General features: G+C 37.8%; 1 protein-coding gene across 2 annotated transcripts in view; it reads right to left on the reverse strand.

Annotated features, from left to right (window-relative positions):
- The window catches only part of FOCAD (focadhesin), a 275,956-nt gene that overhangs the window by 248,497 nt on the left and 8,759 nt on the right, over positions 1-18,700 (reverse strand). For both annotated transcript variants that reach the window (XM_057720105.1, XM_057720103.1), the window contains one exon: positions 8,498-8,602. In XM_057720105.1, coding sequence (XP_057576088.1) covers positions 8,498-8,602 — 105 coding nt within the window. The remainder of the gene's footprint in view (positions 1-8,497; positions 8,603-18,700) is intronic.

Raw genomic sequence — 18,700 nt, forward strand, 5'->3', positions numbered from 1 at the left:
AATGGATAACCAGGAGCTACTGTATAGTAAACAAACTCTGCTCAATGCTATGTGGCAGCCTGCACGGGAGGAGAGTTTGGGGAAGGATGGATACATGCAGATGTAGGGCTGAATCCCTTTGCTTTGCACCTGAAACCACAACATTGTTAATCGGCTATACTTCAATATAAGATAAAAGGTTCAAAAAAAAAAGAAAAGTGGGCAGTGTTTTATATCTATAGTTTTTATACCTATGGTAATGTTTTATATCTATTTAGAGAAAGACTGCTAATGGGTATGGGGCTTCTTTTGGGAGTGATGAAAATGTTCTGGAATAAGATAGTGGTGCTAGCTGACCAACTTTGTGAATATAATAAAAATCACTGACTTGTATACTTTAAAAGTGTGAATTTTATGGTATACAAATTATATCTCAATAAAGGCATTAAAAATATTCCAAATTTAACTCAGCCATATACTATTTTAAGTTTCATTAACCTCTTTTGATTTTAGAAAAATTCATATGTATCATGTGACACATACTGCCAATATAAATAATCATAAGTTGGATTTCCCTTACAAAGAAAACAAGTTCAAATCAGAATCTCACTTATTACCACAATATCCATGATTGATATCTTAATCGTGCCCATATTAAAGATGCAGATGTAGGAAGAAAGAAATTTGTGCCTTTTTCTAATGTCACTATGAAATAATATAATATTGTGATGTTTTAACCATTTGTACAGTGATTTCCAAACCTATTTCCACATCAGAATCTCTTGAGACTTTTTAAAAATATATGGATTCTAGGCACCCACACTAGCTCCCACCCAAGCTTTCTAAATCAGAACTATAGAGTGGGGCTTCAGAATCTATAGATTAAGTGAATTCCCAGGGATTCCTACCATGTCCATATCTAAAGTATATCTATATCTCCATTGCCACCAGTAGATCTGAAGGAAGTGGCAGAGTTGGGAAATCACCACTCTGAAATTATCTCGGAGAAGATTACTGGTGGGGTGGGGGGCAGCTGTGAGTTTAAAAAGGAACAGGATATTTGCACAGTCTGGTAGCATCTTCCTCACAGATTGCTTATTAGTTACAAGAAGAAGATGGTACTATACAGTAGAGAAACCAGACATCACCTTGATGGGGTTATCAAAATTTAAATCACCAGTTAGGGGCTAGATGGACATCAGTGCCTCCAGATGTGATATCCTGAGAAAGACAGAGCATGCCTTTTATAGTATTCAAAAATGTCAATCTCGTACAAGATAAAGGATGAGAAATTTTCCAAATAGTTAAATTTTAAAAGACTAAAAAGATATGACAATTGAAGGCAATATATGATCCTAAACTAGAGCCCATACACTAAAAATAAAAAGGAAAAAGGTATGAAAGGACATTATTAAGACAAATGGCAAAACTGGAATATGGACTACAGATAAAAGTACTATGTCAATATTAAATGTTCTTGATTTGATAACTGTACTCTGGTTATATACAAGAATATCCTTGTTCTTAGAAAACATACCCTACTGAATATATGTAATCTACTCTCAAATATTTTTTTAATTATATAGAGAGAAGGATAATGCAAATGTGGCAAAGGGTAAAAACATCAATGAATTTGGGTAAATGGCATATGGAAATTCGCTGTACTATTCTTGCACCTTTTCTGGAACTGTAAAATTCTTTCAAAATAAGTTTAAAAATAAAACCTTCGATGACTTCCCACTACTCTTTAAAGAAAACCCAAAGTCTTTGCCATGGTCTTGCATCTTCTAGGCCATGCCCACCTCTCCTGGGCCTTGGTCTTGGCCTCTCCCTCCCTTGAACACTAAGCTCCAGGCACCCCACCTCCTGCTAGCTCCTCTGGGGCACCAGGCTCTCTCACACAGCAGCAGCTGGGCACATGCTTTTCCCTAGAGCTAGAAACACCCTTCCTGCACTCTTCGCATGGGTGATTCCATCTCACCCACCAAACTGGATATAAGAGAAAATTCAGAAAGAGCTTAAAGCTGAGAAGAAGCTAGTTATCAAATTAAAACTGGGGCTACATTTTGACATCCACAACTACAAACTGGTCTTGGTGCACTTTACGTCAGTATTTACCTTGGGACTTTCTCTTGCTTCTGTTTGATGGCCCTAAGGAATGAATGCATTTGCCTTAAGAGATAAATGAAAAACAAAACAAAACAAAACAAAAATGGTATGAATCACAAAGTACCTCAGCCTCTAGGACACACATTTTTAAGTTCTTAAAATTAACCCTCCATCTAAATAAATTCATAACACTGCACAAACAGATGCGCAAATACACACAGAGTACATAACTTTCCTCTACTCACAGCATAACCACCCAATGCCATTGGCCTAATCACCCATTTCAGAGCACACCATCTGCCTAAAACATTTAATATTCCCTTATTTCACAAAGTACAGCTTGATGTTGATCAGACCAACCCTTTCCACAAATAAGATTTTCAACATTTGATATTTGTACATGTCAGCCACTGTCTGGCACATCAGAATGATGCACAAATTCTGGAACAAGCAGTTACTGCTCATGAATTCACAGCAATTTCCTCACTTCAGCCAAGGGAAGAGAGATCTTAAAAAGATTGCCACAATATGAATATGCGAGGAAAAATTAAAAGCAAAAGCACATGATAAAATTTTAAGAGAAAATTAGCATATTACAGAGAAAATGAGCCTCTAATAATTTAAGAATCATAAAAATTTAGTTTAGTCATTCTTCCTTGCAACCAAAATACCAGGCAAATGTTGGTTCTCTGCCACACTTCCTGTATGGTCAATGTTAGAGAATGTTGAAATAACTTAGTTAAATGTAAGTGTGTTATTAAAAAGTGGAGTTCAAGCTAACCAGAAGAAAATTCAGACCAAACAAAAAGGGGAGGGGAAAAATAAGCTGAAGTAAAGAATAGCTTAGTAGCCGGATTTTTGTTTTTTAAGTGATTAGTATAAAAATTGTTCGCAGGTAAAAAAGGGCTTTTAAAGTTTTTGAAAACAGTTAAATGCCTAAACCAGAGGTCACAAACTGTTGCCCTTGGATTGCATCCTGTGAGCAGATGTGTTCAGTCTGCCTAGCCTGTATTTTCAAAAATCGGAATTTTCCAACATTTATTAGTCAGGATATTTCATATAAAATGTTATTAATATTGAAAGATCTGAAGGTCTGGCAACAATGAAGCCCCAGTGCCTCACTGGAACGACTGGCCAGTAGTTCTCAATCAAACCAGCACACTGGAAACCATCTAGGAAGATCTGAAAAATTACCAATGCTTGAGGCTGACCTCCAGTCATGCTAGAGAGAGCCCAGTCATCTAATAGGTTTAAAAGTTCCTCAGAGGGCTCTCACGGTACAAACAGAATTGAGACTCCTGGGCTTAGAGTTTTACACTTGGCATGTGCTCTTCTAATCACAGCAGTCAAATGTGCTACATTGTTCTTCTAGTTTATCCCCATCCTAAATAAGCACTGGGAACTGAAATTCCATTTAAATACCCCCATTTAATCTTGTTTAAGCCACAAAACTACAGAAGGGTTCAGTTAAGTAAAACGAACTTCATTGGCTACACACACTCTCATCTGATGTATCTCAGAGCATGGTTGGTAGACCACTTGTGTATCCAAATCTCCTGTTAAAGCACATGTTCCAGACATATATACGAAAAACTCTGAACAAGAGCTCCTTATGCACTGTAAATACTGAAAACTGTCATTGGTTTGTAGAAGGGTGTTGAGGGCTCTCTTCCCCTCCTGTTCATACAAGTATCTACTGTCTGACCACAAAGAACACTAACTTGCTGGGGTCATGGAATTATCTCATTGAACACAGCAGTGAGGTTTAAATCTTTTACAGTCTCTCACTTGCATCTATACTTGGCTTGCTCTCATTGGATTGCTCTTCCCATTGTTCATGGTAGAGGCGGTAAGATGCTCCTCGGTGCTGAGGAGCAAACAAACCTTTTGCCTTCCAAATAGGGAACAGAGGCAAGACGACAAGATTAACCACTCAAAATCCCTCCTAGTCTACCCCCAAAGGGTTTCTTGAAGCTCATATATGGTACCACTAAGTTCCCAGGGGCTCAAACAATATTTCTCAAGTATGATCCACAAATGACCTATATCCATCACTTAGCAGCTGGATAAACATGCTGATTCCTGAGTCTCATTGCAAAACCTACTGAATGAATGAGAATCTCTGGCAAGTGGGCTTGAGAAGCTGTATTTGTAACAAGCTCCCCAGGTGGTTCTTAGGCACAGGAAGTTTGAGAACCACTGAGTTCTGGGCTCAACAAAGAGAATACCCGCTCTAAAGCTCCTTCAGGAAAGTCACAGGAACAAAAGGAAGCCACTGGCTAACATTCTGGGTCCTCACATCTCCCTCTCTCTTCACTCCCAAACTGGAATGACTTAAGCAATTCAGTACAGACCCATTTAAAATGACCACATAAATACCCAGAAATGGAATAGCTGGAGCATGTGGCAGTTCTATTCTTAACTTTTTGAGGGATCTCCAAGCTGTTTCCATAGTAGCTGCACCAATTTACATTCCACCCAAACAGTGTAGAAGGGTTCCCTGTTCTCCATATCCTCTCCAACACTTATTTCTTGCCTTCTTGATAATAGCCATTCTAACGGGCATGATGTGACAACTTACTGTGGTTTTGATTTGCATTTCCCTAATAAATACAGTGATGTTGAGCATCATTTCCTCTGCCTGTTGGCCATCTGTATGTCTTCTTTGGAAAAATGTCTACCCAGATCCTCCGCCCATTTTTTAATCAGGTTGTTTGGCTTTTTGTTGTTGAGTTGTACAAGTTCTTTATATATTTTAGATATTAACCCCTTATTGGATATAAGATTTGCAAATATCTTCTTCTGGTTATTTATCAGAAGAATGTGAAAACACTAACTCAAAAAGATATATGCACCCCAATGCTCATCACAACATTATTTACAATAGGCAAGATATGGAAACAACCTAAGTATCCATCGATGGATGTATGGATAAAGAAGGTGTGGTGCGTATATACAATGGAATACTACTTAGCCATAAAAAAAGATGAAATCTTGCCATCTGCGACACATGGATGGACCTTGAGGGTAGTATGCTAAGTAAAGTAAGTCTCATGGAGAAATACAAATACCATGTGGTTTAACTCACATGTGGAATATTAAAAATAAACAAACAATATAAATCAAACAAAAACAAACAGGTACAGGGAACAGGTTAGTGATCACCAGAGAGGAAAGACAATAGGCGGAGGGAGAAACAGGTAAATGGGGTCAGCTATACAGTGACAGGTGGAAACTAAATTTATGGTGGTGAGCATGCTGTAGTGTATATAGGTCAAAATATAATGTTGTGCACATGAAATAGTAATATAAACCAGTTACCTCAATTTTTTAAAAAATTTTAATAAAGAATAAGATGACCACATAGTCTGTTATACTATAATTCAAATTAATCAGCTATTAGGACAAAAAGAAGTGAGAAACACTTAAAATCCAACTGTATACTAGCAGAGTCCTTAATACCATAAAAACACAGAAGAGTTTCATGCCCAGAAAGCTTACAATAATTTGTCATACTACTTCCATTTTAAATCAATCCTACAGCATAACCAGGGAACACCTTTCAGAGGAGTTTTAAGCTTCTCATATTCTTTTTATGCTTTCATACACAGCTCATCAGTTTCCTCTCCAAGTCTGGATGGTATTGCTAACCAACATGTGGCAAAGAAGATTCTAAAACAGCACGACAATTTTATGCTTGACTCAGGTAATCATAGCTCTCTTGAGGGAAATCTGCTCTCCAGGCTCACCTCTCCTGTGTTTCTGCCATCCACAATCCCCCCTGGAGGAACTTAAGGCTCTTATACACTCGATTACACTCTACTGATTTATAGTGCCAAACAGCCATTCACATAAGGGCCCTCCATAAACATTACTGGATTATGCCAACTCAGGTGATTGATTCTGGACCTTTTAATGTGCCACCACTCTACAGACAAATCTTACGTATCCGGTATGATTTCAGCTCCTCAAACGAGGCTCTCTATCCACACCTCGTATCTATTGTCTTCTGAAAACAAGACTGCAGGTAAAAGAACCAACAACCGGAGAAAATGAATTATAAATAGGAAAACACCAGGTGAAACATTACTGAAAGTCTAGCACTCAGCACACAGTGAGCGCAATCAGCATGAAAATGACACTAAGTCTGATTCTTCTGTGTGACAGAAAATTTCCTTCTACCATCATCAAAACTAGTGCTTCTTAAACTTAAAGGTGCCTGTGAACTACCTGGAAAACCTTACTAAAATGCAGGCTCTGATTCAGGTAACCTGAGACGGAGTCTGAGATTCTGCATTCCTAACAAGCTCCCAGGAACTGCTAATGTTGCTCATAGATCTGCTGCTTAGAGTAGGTGGGGAAACAGCAGCAGCAGCCGCAGTTGCACCTGGGAGCTTGTTAGACGAGAATCTTGAGCCCACCTTAGACCTAAGGAAAGAGAATCTGCCATTCAGCAAGGTCTCAGGTGATTAGAATGCATAGTAGAGAGCCGCTAACACACCATCTTATACTCACTGTTCATCAGAATCACCTGGGACCTTTTGGAAACTACAAAAGCTCAGGCCTCATGGCTGAGAATCTGATTCCGTTGGTCTGGTGTGCTTCGTTGTTCCTATGTTTGTTTGTTTTTAGGTTCTAATGAGCAGCCAGTGTCAAGAACCACTGAATTAAAAGTACCCAACTGGGTGGAGGAAAATATAGAGCTACTGCTAATGGGTGAGGAATTTAAGGGAATGATAAAAATGTCCTAAAATTGATAATGGCAATGGTTACATGACTCTGTGAATATACTAAAAACCACTGAATTGTAGGATTTAAATGAGTCAATTGTATGGTATGTGAATTATATTTCAATAAAACTATTATATAAAAATTAAAACTTCAATAGCTTTCCTATTTTAAAATAAGCAAATAACTCCAACTGAACAACAGTGATGTGGAATTATTTCCTATCCTAGAACTATGGTCCAAGAATTTGAACTTCTTTCAAAAAAAGAGAATACTGATGCTTATATGACTCATCTAGAAACATTAAGTCCTGCTCATCTACTCCTTAGGTTCATTTCAGATTAAGGTAATGCATATTTTAAAAATAAAAGCAAATTCATCGATTTCCAAAAGTTTACCCTGCACACCCAAAGTTTCCACCGTATTTTCAAATGAATAATTTTTCTTTTGCTTCCCCAATTTAAAATTGAGTTAACTAATGTTAATGAATTAACTAATCCATTGTACTACATTTTTTCAACTTTTCAGTTTTTTTTAAGACATTCAAACCACATGTTAAGCAAAAATATATAAAATGCAAATCTGACCTTGTTTTTAAAAAGTGACTTAAGAAACTCTTGATAATGTGCTCATAAAAATAAAGGAGGTGATAAATAGAACTAAAAATATCAGGAAAGTTCACTGTAATACATGAGACACTGTTTACTTATTATCAAAAGGAAAGTACTATAAATATATGTAAGTAATAGGCACCACGTATTACTTTGGAGAGGCACCCACAGCTTCTGATATCTGTGGTGTCTAATGCTCAAAATTGCAGGTCTTGTACGCTCAAGCCAATGACAATTCACAAGTATGATTTACTTTCCCTGTTGGATCGCCATAGCCCCATGGTCATTTTCCCCCAGAATCAGTGCCCTTGTTTATGGTCTCACGGTCTCATTCTTTTGAAACAGGCATATTCTAGATGCATCACTGAACAGACGTGCAGACGATACACACTGGTTATGTGACACTTTCTGGGATCCTCTGCTTACCGAATGGGAGCCCTTCTCTTTAGAAATTACTTTCTAGGACCTTCAAGGCAATGGTTAAGGTCACCTTCAAAAGTAAGTATGATGCCTCCCCTTGTCCAAACTCTCCCATAAAATCCAATGCATCTCACCATAACTGTTGCTGTTTGTATCTTCTTTTTAAATAATTCTACCATGTTACATTCTATACATGAAAATAAATAAATAAATAAAGGCAAATCAATGCTCCCAACTATTGACCTTGCCTGGACAATAACCCTTGGATAGTCCTCCATATTACTTATAGTGAGAAAGTTTACCCTTCTTCCTAAACTAAGCCCCTGCTGCTTTCAGTACATTTGTTCAATGAACTCTTCAGTTTTCACAGTATTAGGAAGATGGTTCTATATCCCAGAGCAAAACAAATGACCTGAATTTTGGATAAAAGATGCCAGTTCCAAGGAAACAACCCTGAAAGCCACCTTGGTGATACTCAGCATGTAGTAGCCAACTCTATCTCAATCCTGAGTCTTCGAAATACTAAATTCTGAGAGGGCAAGGCTCACAGTCACTGCCGTATTAAATATACTAATTCTTAATGGCTTAACATGTCTCAATTCGTAACTTAACAGTTCATGAAAAAAAAAAAAAAAGGAGAAAAGGCATACCTAATATTATATATATCTTGAATATTCTTCTCTCCACCGTGTCCTTCCTTAAGAGCTTGCATTTGTAATAATTTCATAATGGCTTTTATCAAGCCATGTGTATTCCTGTAAAGAAATACAACAACATGTCAAATGTTAAAAAGTGAATATTCTAATCCGATACTTAATCCTACCACTTTTAAATAGTTGAACACTTGCCACCCACACTGAACAGTAGCCATCCACACACACCCAGCTTATTCCAAAGCAGAGCCAAGAAGAGGCCTACAAGTTCCCATTCAACACACTGAAAGGAGGAGAAGTGGAGCCAAAGAATCAAACCACCAACCTATCAATCACCTCCCTACATGCACTTGGGGGAAAATCAATCAGGAAAAAGTAAACATTAGCCCACATAATTGCAGGCAGTGACCACATCAGTTACCCACACTGAATAATGAAGTCCTTCATTTATAAATATTAGCAGACCATGAATAATAACCAGATAGATGAAATGGAACGGCTACTCAAAAAAAGTGGGCCAGGGGACCAATCAGAGCAAATAACCCCCATTAAAACAAAGTTAATGGAAGTGGGGAATAGAAATTTAAGTTTTCTCCTTATTCTCTGTCAGAGGCAGCAGCATAATCAATCAAAAAGAAGGCCTGCCCTTTTTTATTTTTTTCCTGTTATTGATTTTTTTAATTGTGAAATAGAATTTTATTGCAGCTTTACTGAGGTAAAACTGATAAACACAATTGTAATATAATGTGTACAACATGATTTATGTGTACATTGTAAAATGGTTGCCATAATCAAGTTAACACATACATCACCTCACACAGTTACTTTTAATTTTTTTGGTGAAAACACTAAATACTCTCTTAGCAAATTTCAAGTACACAACAGCATTGTTGACTACAGTTACCACGCTGTAAATTAGATTCTCAGAACTTCTTCATCTTATAACTGAAAGTTTATATCTTTTGACCAACCTCTCCCCATTTCTCCCACCCAGCCCCTGGCAGCAACCATTCTACTCTCTGCTTCTATCTGTTCAACTTCTTTTTTTAGATTCCACATATAAACGGTACCATCCAGTATTTATCTTTCTCTGTCTGGGTTATTTCCCTTAGCACAATGCTCTCCAGGTTCATCCACATTGTCACAAATTACCCTGCCCTTTTTAAATAAGATTTTCCCTGGGAACAAGAAAGAAATCTTAGAAATAAAGATTACTTGTTAAATTAAAAAAGAGTAATATTTTTAAAATCATGGCTGTTAATATTTATGGAGCATCTATTGTAAGCTAAGTACTCTCCTAAGTGCTTAATATGTATTGTGTCATTGCCACCTAGAAATCACTGTTAACTTTATCTTCAGGCTAAGACAAGACCCAGACTTAATTAATTGATATCATTTGGGGCAATTATGTGAGATGTTATTTAGTGTACTCTTTTGTCATTTAAATTTTTACAACTTATAAAAGGTTTGGCCATGCTGTCCAATACGATAGGTAGCCAATGGCCACATGTGGCCACTGAGCACTTGTAACGCGGCTCACCCCATTGGGATGTGCTGTCATGTAAAATACACACTGTATTTAAAAGACTTAGAACACAAAAAAGACTATAAGATATCATGGGTAATTTTTTATACTGATTACATCTTGAAATAATATTTTTGATATATGGGGTTACATAAAATATATTATTAAAGTTAACATCACCCATTTCTTTTTACTTTTTAATGTGGCTACTAGAAAATTTTGAATTATAAATGTGGCTCAGTTGTGGCTCATAGTACAATGTATTTCTGTTTCACAGCACTGCTGGAGACACTCACATGGTTTGTTTCCTAAGTGGATTCTTTGGTCAGCAGCGAGGTTTCTCTTGCAGTTGAAGCATTTCCCACAATCTATACCACAGTATGTTTTCTTTTTCACTTGGATCCTCTTATGACCGTGAAGTACAGATTCATGAATGAGTGTTTTGTGATGGATATCACATGTGTATGGTTTCTCTCCTGTGTGGATCCTCTGGTGAAGACAAAGGTCTTAACACTGCATGAAGCCTGTTCCCTAAGATTCTCTTTCCTGTGTGTGTTCTCTGCTAGATGTCAAACTGAGGTTCAGCTTTTCTTACATAGTCTACATTGGTATTGTGTCAATTCTACTTTGCCTTCATCAAAAATATGGCCAGTTAATTACACTATGACTCAATAAAAATTAAAAAGTAAATTTTTAAAAAAATTGGAATGAAGTACAGTTGTCTTAGGAAGGTCTTATGGCATGGCATCTTCTTGGGAACCAAGGTATTATCTTATTTTCTTCCTTCAAGACTGCTCAGATTCTTCTGAGAAGCTTCTCTATTGACACTGAGTTTCTAGAATCCTCTTCCTCTAAAGCTTAGGAAGAAGATATCGCAACATCCAAACTTACAGAATAAATTCCTTCATTGCAATTCTTCACATCATTCGCTTTTACAAAATGAGAACCATTCCATGGTTGATCAGAGCACTGAGACTTAGGATCAGAGCAGATGTAAGAAGTCCTCTTTGGAAGATGCTATTTTTTTTTTCACTCTGTTCCCTCTTAATTCATTTGCTATATGTGAAAATGATTAAGTAGCAATAGGGCTTTTGAAACTACTAAAATTTCTTTCTCTCTCTCTCCTCTTCTCTCTCTCTTTGTCTCTCTCTCTGAAGCTGCATCTAAAAGAGTGGGTCTAAAATCAACTCAAAATAATGAAAAGATAATGAAGTCTCAAAATATGATTTTTAAAAAATACCTTTATATCTATGGGTTAAAAGAGATGTTAAAGAATTAACAATTCTTATTTGGATGGTTATTCAAAAAATTATTTTTAAAAATTATTAGCAATTAGAAATCTAAATATTGACTGGACATTTAAACACTACACATACACAAACATACACACATACATCCAGGTGTAATAATCACATTACTGTTACTTTTTTTTTAAGCTCTTTATTGGAATATAATTGCTTTACACTGTTGTGTCAGTTTTTGCTGTACCACAAAGTGAATCAGCTGTATTTATACATATATCTTCATATCGGCTCCCTCCTGTGACTCCCTCCCGCCCTCCCTATCCCTCTAAGTCATCACCCATCATCGAGTTGATCTCCCTGTGTTATGCAGCAGCTTCCTACTAGCTATCTATTTTACATTTGGTAGTGTATACTCTCTCACTTCATCCCAGCTTCCCCTTCTACACCCCTTCCCCAGATCCTCAAGTCCGTTCTCTATATCTACATCTTTATTCTTGCCCTGTCACTGGGTTCATCAGTACCTTTTTGTAGATTCCATATATATGAGTATTTGTTTTTCTCTTTCTGGCTTACTTCGCTCTGTATGACAGACTCTAGGTCCATCCACCTCACTACAAATAACTCAATTTCATTCCTTTTTATGGCTGAGTAATATTCCATTGTATATGTGTGCCACATCTTCTTTATCCATTCATCTGTTGATGGGCATTTAGGTTGCTTCCATGTCCTGGCTATTGTAAATAGTGCTGTGATGAACATTGTGGTACATGTTTCTTTTTGGATTATGGTTTTCTCTGGGTATATGCCCAGGAGTGGGATTGCTGAGTCATATGGTAGGTCTATTTTTAATTTTTTAAGGAACCTCCAAACTGTTTTCCATAGTGGCTGTACCAATTTACATTCCCACCATCAGTGCAAGAGAGTTCCTTTCTCTCCACACCCTCTCCAGCAGTTATTGTTTCCAGATTTTTTGATGATGGCCATTCTGACTGGTGTGAGGTGATACTTCATTGTGACTTTGACTTGCATTTCTCTAATGATTAGTGATGTTGAGCATCTTTTCATGAATTTGTTGGCCATCTGCAAGTCTTCTTTGGAGAAATGTCTATTTAGGTCTCCTGCTCATTTTTGGATTGGGTTATTTGCTTTTTTGGTGTTAAGCTGCATGAGCTGCTTGTATATTTTGGAGATTAATCAAAATATTGTCCATTGATACATTGGCAAATATTTTCTCCCATTCTGAGGATTGTCTTCTAGTCTTGTTTATGGTTTCTTTTGCTGCACAAAAGCTTTTAAGTTTCATTAGGTCCCATCTGTTTATTCTTGATTTTATTTCCATTATTCTAGGAGGTGGGTCATAAAGGATCTTGCTTTGATGTATGTCTTAGAGTGTTCTGCCTATGTTTTCCTTTAAGAGTTTTATAGTGTCTGGCCTTACATTTAGGTCTTTAATCCATTTTGAGTTTATTTTTGTGTATGGTGTTAGGAAGTGTCCTAATTTCATTCTTTTACAAGTAGCTGTCCAGTTTTCCCAGCACCAGTTATTGAAGAGGCTGTCTTTTTTCCATTGTATATTCGTGCCTCCTTTGTCAAAGATAAGGTGCTCATATGTTATGTTTTTTAAAAAGAGGTATATATTTAATATCTACAGAAGAAATTACACAATGTCCAGGATTTGCTCCAAAAGAATTTGGTAGAATGGAAGTGGATGAGATTATGGAGGAGCAGGATTGGCCACGAGCTAAAGGTTTTTAGGCTGAATGATAGGAATATGAGGGTTCATAACACTTTTCTACTTTACTTTGAAATTTTCTATTAAAAATTTTAAAAACCAAAGAGTTCCTCTTTGTAACACCTATTTTTTCCAAAATTTTCTTGGCTAGTTTTTTTGTGTCACACTCCAACCTAGTTTCCTTCCTTTACCTCTCTTCCCTTGGCAACCAAGGCAGTGGTTGCTTCTATCATTATTGCTGTTTGGAGAGATAATATAGGCTTTCAAAAAAATATTCCAGAGGAGGAGGAGGATGAGACGATGATGATGGAAAATATGGTGGCATCTTGCATCACAATAAAACAATTATGTTATCTTTGACAATGATCTCCATCCACTCAACCTCTCCTCCCTCTATCCCATTTTAATTTTTCTTTTTTTTTTTTTTTGGCCACATGGCACAACATGCGGGATCTTAGTTCCTCTACCAGGGATCAAACCCGTGCCCCCTGTAGTAGAAGCGCAGATCTTAACCACTAGACTGCTAGGGAAGCCCCTCTCCTCCCTCTATCCCAGTCAGAGCAATACAGATGGAATATCGTCACCTATACTTAGGTACAATTATGTGTCAAAGCTAGAGCTAAGTTAAGAGGCTGAGAGATACCTATTTCCGAAGTCATGGCTTTACCCCAAGTTCATTCTTCGGTAATAATGTCCCAGTCTCCTCTCTGTTTTGAGAATTACCACTCCTTGTCATTCATATGGTTACTGTAGAAGGGATCCCAGCATACAAATATTCCCACAATGAAGACACAGCCTGCAGAGGGTTAAACTGTGTCCCCACCCACACACACACAAAAGTATATCTAAGTCCTAATCCCTGGTTCCCGTGCATGTGAGTTTATTTGGAAATAAGGTCTTTTCAGACATAACTCAGGATCTTGAGATGAGATCCTCCTGGGTGGGCCTTCAATCCAATGACTGGTATCCTTATCAGAGAAAGGAGAAAGAGATTTAAGACAGAGACACACAGGGAAGAAGGTCATGAAAAGGCAGAGGTGGAGACTGCAATTATGCGGCCACAAGCCAAAGAAGGGCAAGGGCTGTCAGCAGCCACCAGCAGCTAGGAAGGAGGCATGGAACACAGTCTCCCAGCCTCCGGCAGGAACCCGTCCTGCTGACATCTTGGTTCGGGGCTTCTGGCCTTCAAAACTGTGGAATAATAAATTTCTGTTGCTTTAAGTTGGTAGTCATTTGTTATAGCAACCATAGAAAACTAACATACAGCCCCTGGCAGAACTGATTGGTCCAGGAGTGAACATCTCACACATGCTGGTCCTTGGAAATCTGTAACTGTGGCCAAGAAATTCCAGCCTCAGTCTGGCTCTCTCTTACAGATAAGAGATGTAAACCCAGGAGCAGGTGGTGCCCTGTAGACTAGGAAGCAGAAAAGTCAGTCTGCAGCAAGAGAGAAGAAAAACACAGCCTGTATCCAATTTGTTTCTGAGGCCCGGGTACATCCCTGTTCGTAAGTCCTATGGGACACCCCCTTAGCAAAAAAAATTAAAATCACTCTTTTATGCTCAAATGAGTTCAAGTGGGTTTCTGTAACTTGTAGCCCACAGAGTCCTGTCACACTCAACAACCTGCTGCCAAAAAGCCCTTTGGTAGAGATCGGCTGGAACAAGCCCTTCCTTGGGTAGCTGCCAAAACAAGCTGAACTGACTCAAGAACCCTCTAAGAGGAAGCAAAGGAAACTTCAGGCCTGAGCAACAAGCGCAGTGACAAGAAAGAAAGCAAAAAGGAAGCTCGATTTGAAAAGGGAACCCTCCTACACTATTAGTGGGAATGTAAATTGGTACAATCACTATAGAGAACAGTATGGGGGCTCCTTGATAAACTGAAAATAGAGCTACCATACAATCCTGCAATCCCACTCCTGGACACTTATCTGGAGAAAAACATAGTTCAAAAAGATACACGCACCCCAATGTTCATTGCAGCACTATTTACAATAGCCGAGACATGGAAGCAACCTAAGTGTCCATCAACAGATAAATGTGTAAAGATGCCATACGTATATACAACGGAATATTACTCAGCCATTAAAAAAGAATGAAATAATGCCATTTGCAGCAACTTGGATGGACCTGGAGATTATCATTCTAAGTGAAGTAAGCCAGACAAAGACAAATATCATATGATATTGCTTATATGTGGAATCTAAAAAGAAAAGATACAAATAAACTTATTTACAAAACAGAAATAGACTCACAGACATAGAAAACAAACTTATGGTTACCAAAGGAAGGGGGAAGGATAAATGAGGAGCTTGGGATTAACATATACACACTACTATATATAAAATAAATAATCCATAAGGACCCACTGTATAGCACAGGGAACTATACTCAATATCTTGTAATAACCTATAATGGAAGAGAATATTAAAAAAGAATATATGTACTTATATATATGTATAACTGAGTCACTTTGCTGTACACCTGAAACTAACACAACATTGTAAATGAACTGTATTTCAATAAAAATTTAAAAAATAAAAAAAGGAAGCTCAATTTCCACTGGCATAAGAGCCAAATCTAGATCTCACCATAAGAGGGAATGTGGGTCAATAATGATGCTGGATATTCCAGAAAAAAAAAAGAAAAAAGGGACTTCCTAGGTGGCACAGTGTTAAGAATCCACCTGCCAAAGCAGGGGACACGGGTTCGAGCCCTGCTCTGGGAAGATTCCACATGCCATGGAGCAACTAAGCCCGTGCACCACAACTGTTGAGCCTGTGCTCCACAGCTCGTGAGCCACAACTATCGAGCCTGTGTGCCGCAACTATTGAAGCCCACGCACCTAAAGCCCGTGCTCCGCAACAAGAGAAGCCACTACAATGAAGAGCCTGCACACCACAATGAAGAGTAGCCCCCGCTCACAGCAACTAGAGAAAGCCTGTGTGCAGCAACAAAAACCCAATGCAGAAAAAATTTTGGTCAAGCTGTACAAACTATACTATTTAAAACCATGCATAAAAAATTGCTCTTCACTAGGTAAATACTGCACAATTACTATTGTGCATACGAATACCATGTCTCAGGTTTCCTCTGGGGTTTATTTGATTACAGCGCATTAAATACTGCTCACGTATGCTCGGTCTCCTCTTGAAAAGACTACAAGCAATGCTTGGTTCTTTAGTTTCGAAATATTCTAAATATGAGGTGCAAGGAAGTACCCACACTAATTTTTTGACCAGGGACGAGAATAACAAAAGTTTGTGTTGAAGAGAATTACACAAACATCCAAAAAGAGGACATCCCTGAGTATCATGGGAGCAAATGGTACAAATGTAGCCAAGTCTCTTTTTAACTAGAAAGGGTAAGCGGTCAGCCTTAAGTACAGTAAGTCACCTGCAAATAAGAAAATGTTAAACACTAGATTAATTATCAAGTCATTTCCTAAATTTGTAATAAAATTATATGAGAAAAGAAAGAGATGGAGCCAGGAAGAAAGGGAGGAAATGAAAAAACAGTTCTGCAGAACCCATGGTTGAATAAATGACAAAAAATAACATTTCTTTAAAAAAAATCTGAGATATGTAATGCTATTGAGTTTTTGCTTGGGAAAGCTCTGCATATTTATTTGTCTTCTAAGTACCAGAAAATGGCCTGACTTCTTCTGAAGCATTTTTCCATTATAAAAGTAACATGTATTTCAGTAGCCACTTTTCTTAAATCACCTAAAAACATCTTCGCATAAACACATGACTCTTACAATGGAAGATTTTGTGACAAACAAAGCCTTCAACCAGATCAGCTAACTTAAAAAGAAATAGGGCAGATGTCCTAAATTATAAAAGTGGCTAGAACTACTTTTCTGGTTATGAGCTACAAGTTGAGAGAAATTCTGTAATTTCAGAGAAAGACAAAGGATTTGAAAAAAGGAAAGAGCATCTGAAAACAAGCTAAAAGGCTTACAGAATACTTAAAAGGTAAGATGAGGAAATAGACATGGTCCAGGAATTCTGTCATTGTCAGATAAGAGTTAAAATTAAATGAGCAATGATACCAATGTAGGTATTAGCCCTGAAACCATCTCAAATTCATGAAACATTCTCTGACTCCCCAGCTGCAAATGAAAGCATGCTAAGACTGTCTTCCTCAAACCTTGGGGAAACCTCATAAAGGCATCCTTCTTTGGTTCTTCTTCTCCTGCCAAATAAAATAAAGAGAAAGAAGCTAAACAGTACAGAAAAGCTTCAATAATACAAGGTATGAATGCGGCGTCTCCTTGGTTGCGAACCATTTCCTACACGATAACAAAGCAATTAAGTTTTCCCAGGAACAGGGTTATCAGCCAAAGTGAAGACCCTGAGAGACAAGAATTCTGTCGTTAAATTACCCTAGATATTTACTGCACATAGTTCTCAAAATCATTTTTAACCAAACTGGACCTTCATCAATCCATCATCAAAGACTCACTGGATCCAGCAGCGTTAGCCAGGACCCACTATGGGCATTTTTAATATCCTATTTGAGACTTATCAAAAAGTTAGCCTTTAGGAATCTCAGAAAATAGACGTTAATCCCTCACACCTTAATACACTTTATTTTCTCCCCAAATACATAAATTGCAGGTCCCTTCCCTATTTGAAAGCACAAAAGGACCCCAAATCAAGCGCTAGTTTATCTAGAGCATAACCGTCCTACCTACCCAACATTTTTTGAAAGAAGGGGTGGGGGGTCGGGAAAGCAGTTGAACTGAAATTATAGGCTGTCATGACATCTGAATATCGAAAACTAAATACCTGATTCCACAGGAGAGTACTGTTTTTATTCACAATCCCGTTACTAAGCAACTATAACAATGGCTGCAGCAGCTTTCTAGAAGCTAGTGCAGTTAAGGGAGGGGTGGGGATCCAAGGGAAGAAAAATGGGGAAACTCCTCGCTTTGGGAATCTTTATCTGAGAATGAACTCAGTGTTAAAACAAAGACAAAAACTCACAAAACCAAAAACAACCTGAACTTAAAACAAGCAGTTCCTTAAAGGATAAGAAAAAGACATCCTACTCTATATCATTCACTTTAATTTTATTTAATTTCAAAATTCACATTTAACTGGGGATAATAATTTCCTTACTGTGTTTCCTTTGTAGCCCCCTTCTTTCCTTCACCCTCCTTAGGGAATCTTTTTTTTTCTTTTCAAATTTCCTTACTGATTAAAAGAACATTTTCGACCTCTTAAATCCACTTCTTTGTTTACAGAAGCTATAAAAACTAGTTTACAATTGTTTCATGTTGCTTCAGCTTTGAACGGAGAACACTCTGGACATCAAACTATTCCTTTGAAGGGAACAGTCTCTCAAACAGAGCCAGACACTTTCCCAGCCACTCCCTGAAGTTTAGACAACCAGAGCTTTACCAATGTCAAGTCTTCTTCAAAGTTAGACTATACAATGTAGCAGACTCTAGACCAATATTTCTCAAATTGTGGGTTGGATTTGGGGGGAGGGGTGAAGAGGACGCAGCTTTTCATACATGTTCCAAGGGAATTTTCAGACTAGACCTGCAAAGAGCCAAGGAGCAGGTTATAAGGCTGGGAGAGAGAATGTCACTGACTTTTCCCTGCATCTTTCCTTGCAGCTTTCAACATTTACTGCAATGCTGAGAAAGCTCCAGAAGCTACATTTTCTAAATATCTATTCCATAGAAGG

The sequence above is a fragment of the Hippopotamus amphibius genome, chromosome 2, assembly GCF_030028045.1.
Source record: "Hippopotamus amphibius kiboko isolate mHipAmp2 chromosome 2, mHipAmp2.hap2, whole genome shotgun sequence".
NCBI lineage: Eukaryota > Metazoa > Chordata > Mammalia > Artiodactyla > Hippopotamidae > Hippopotamus > Hippopotamus amphibius.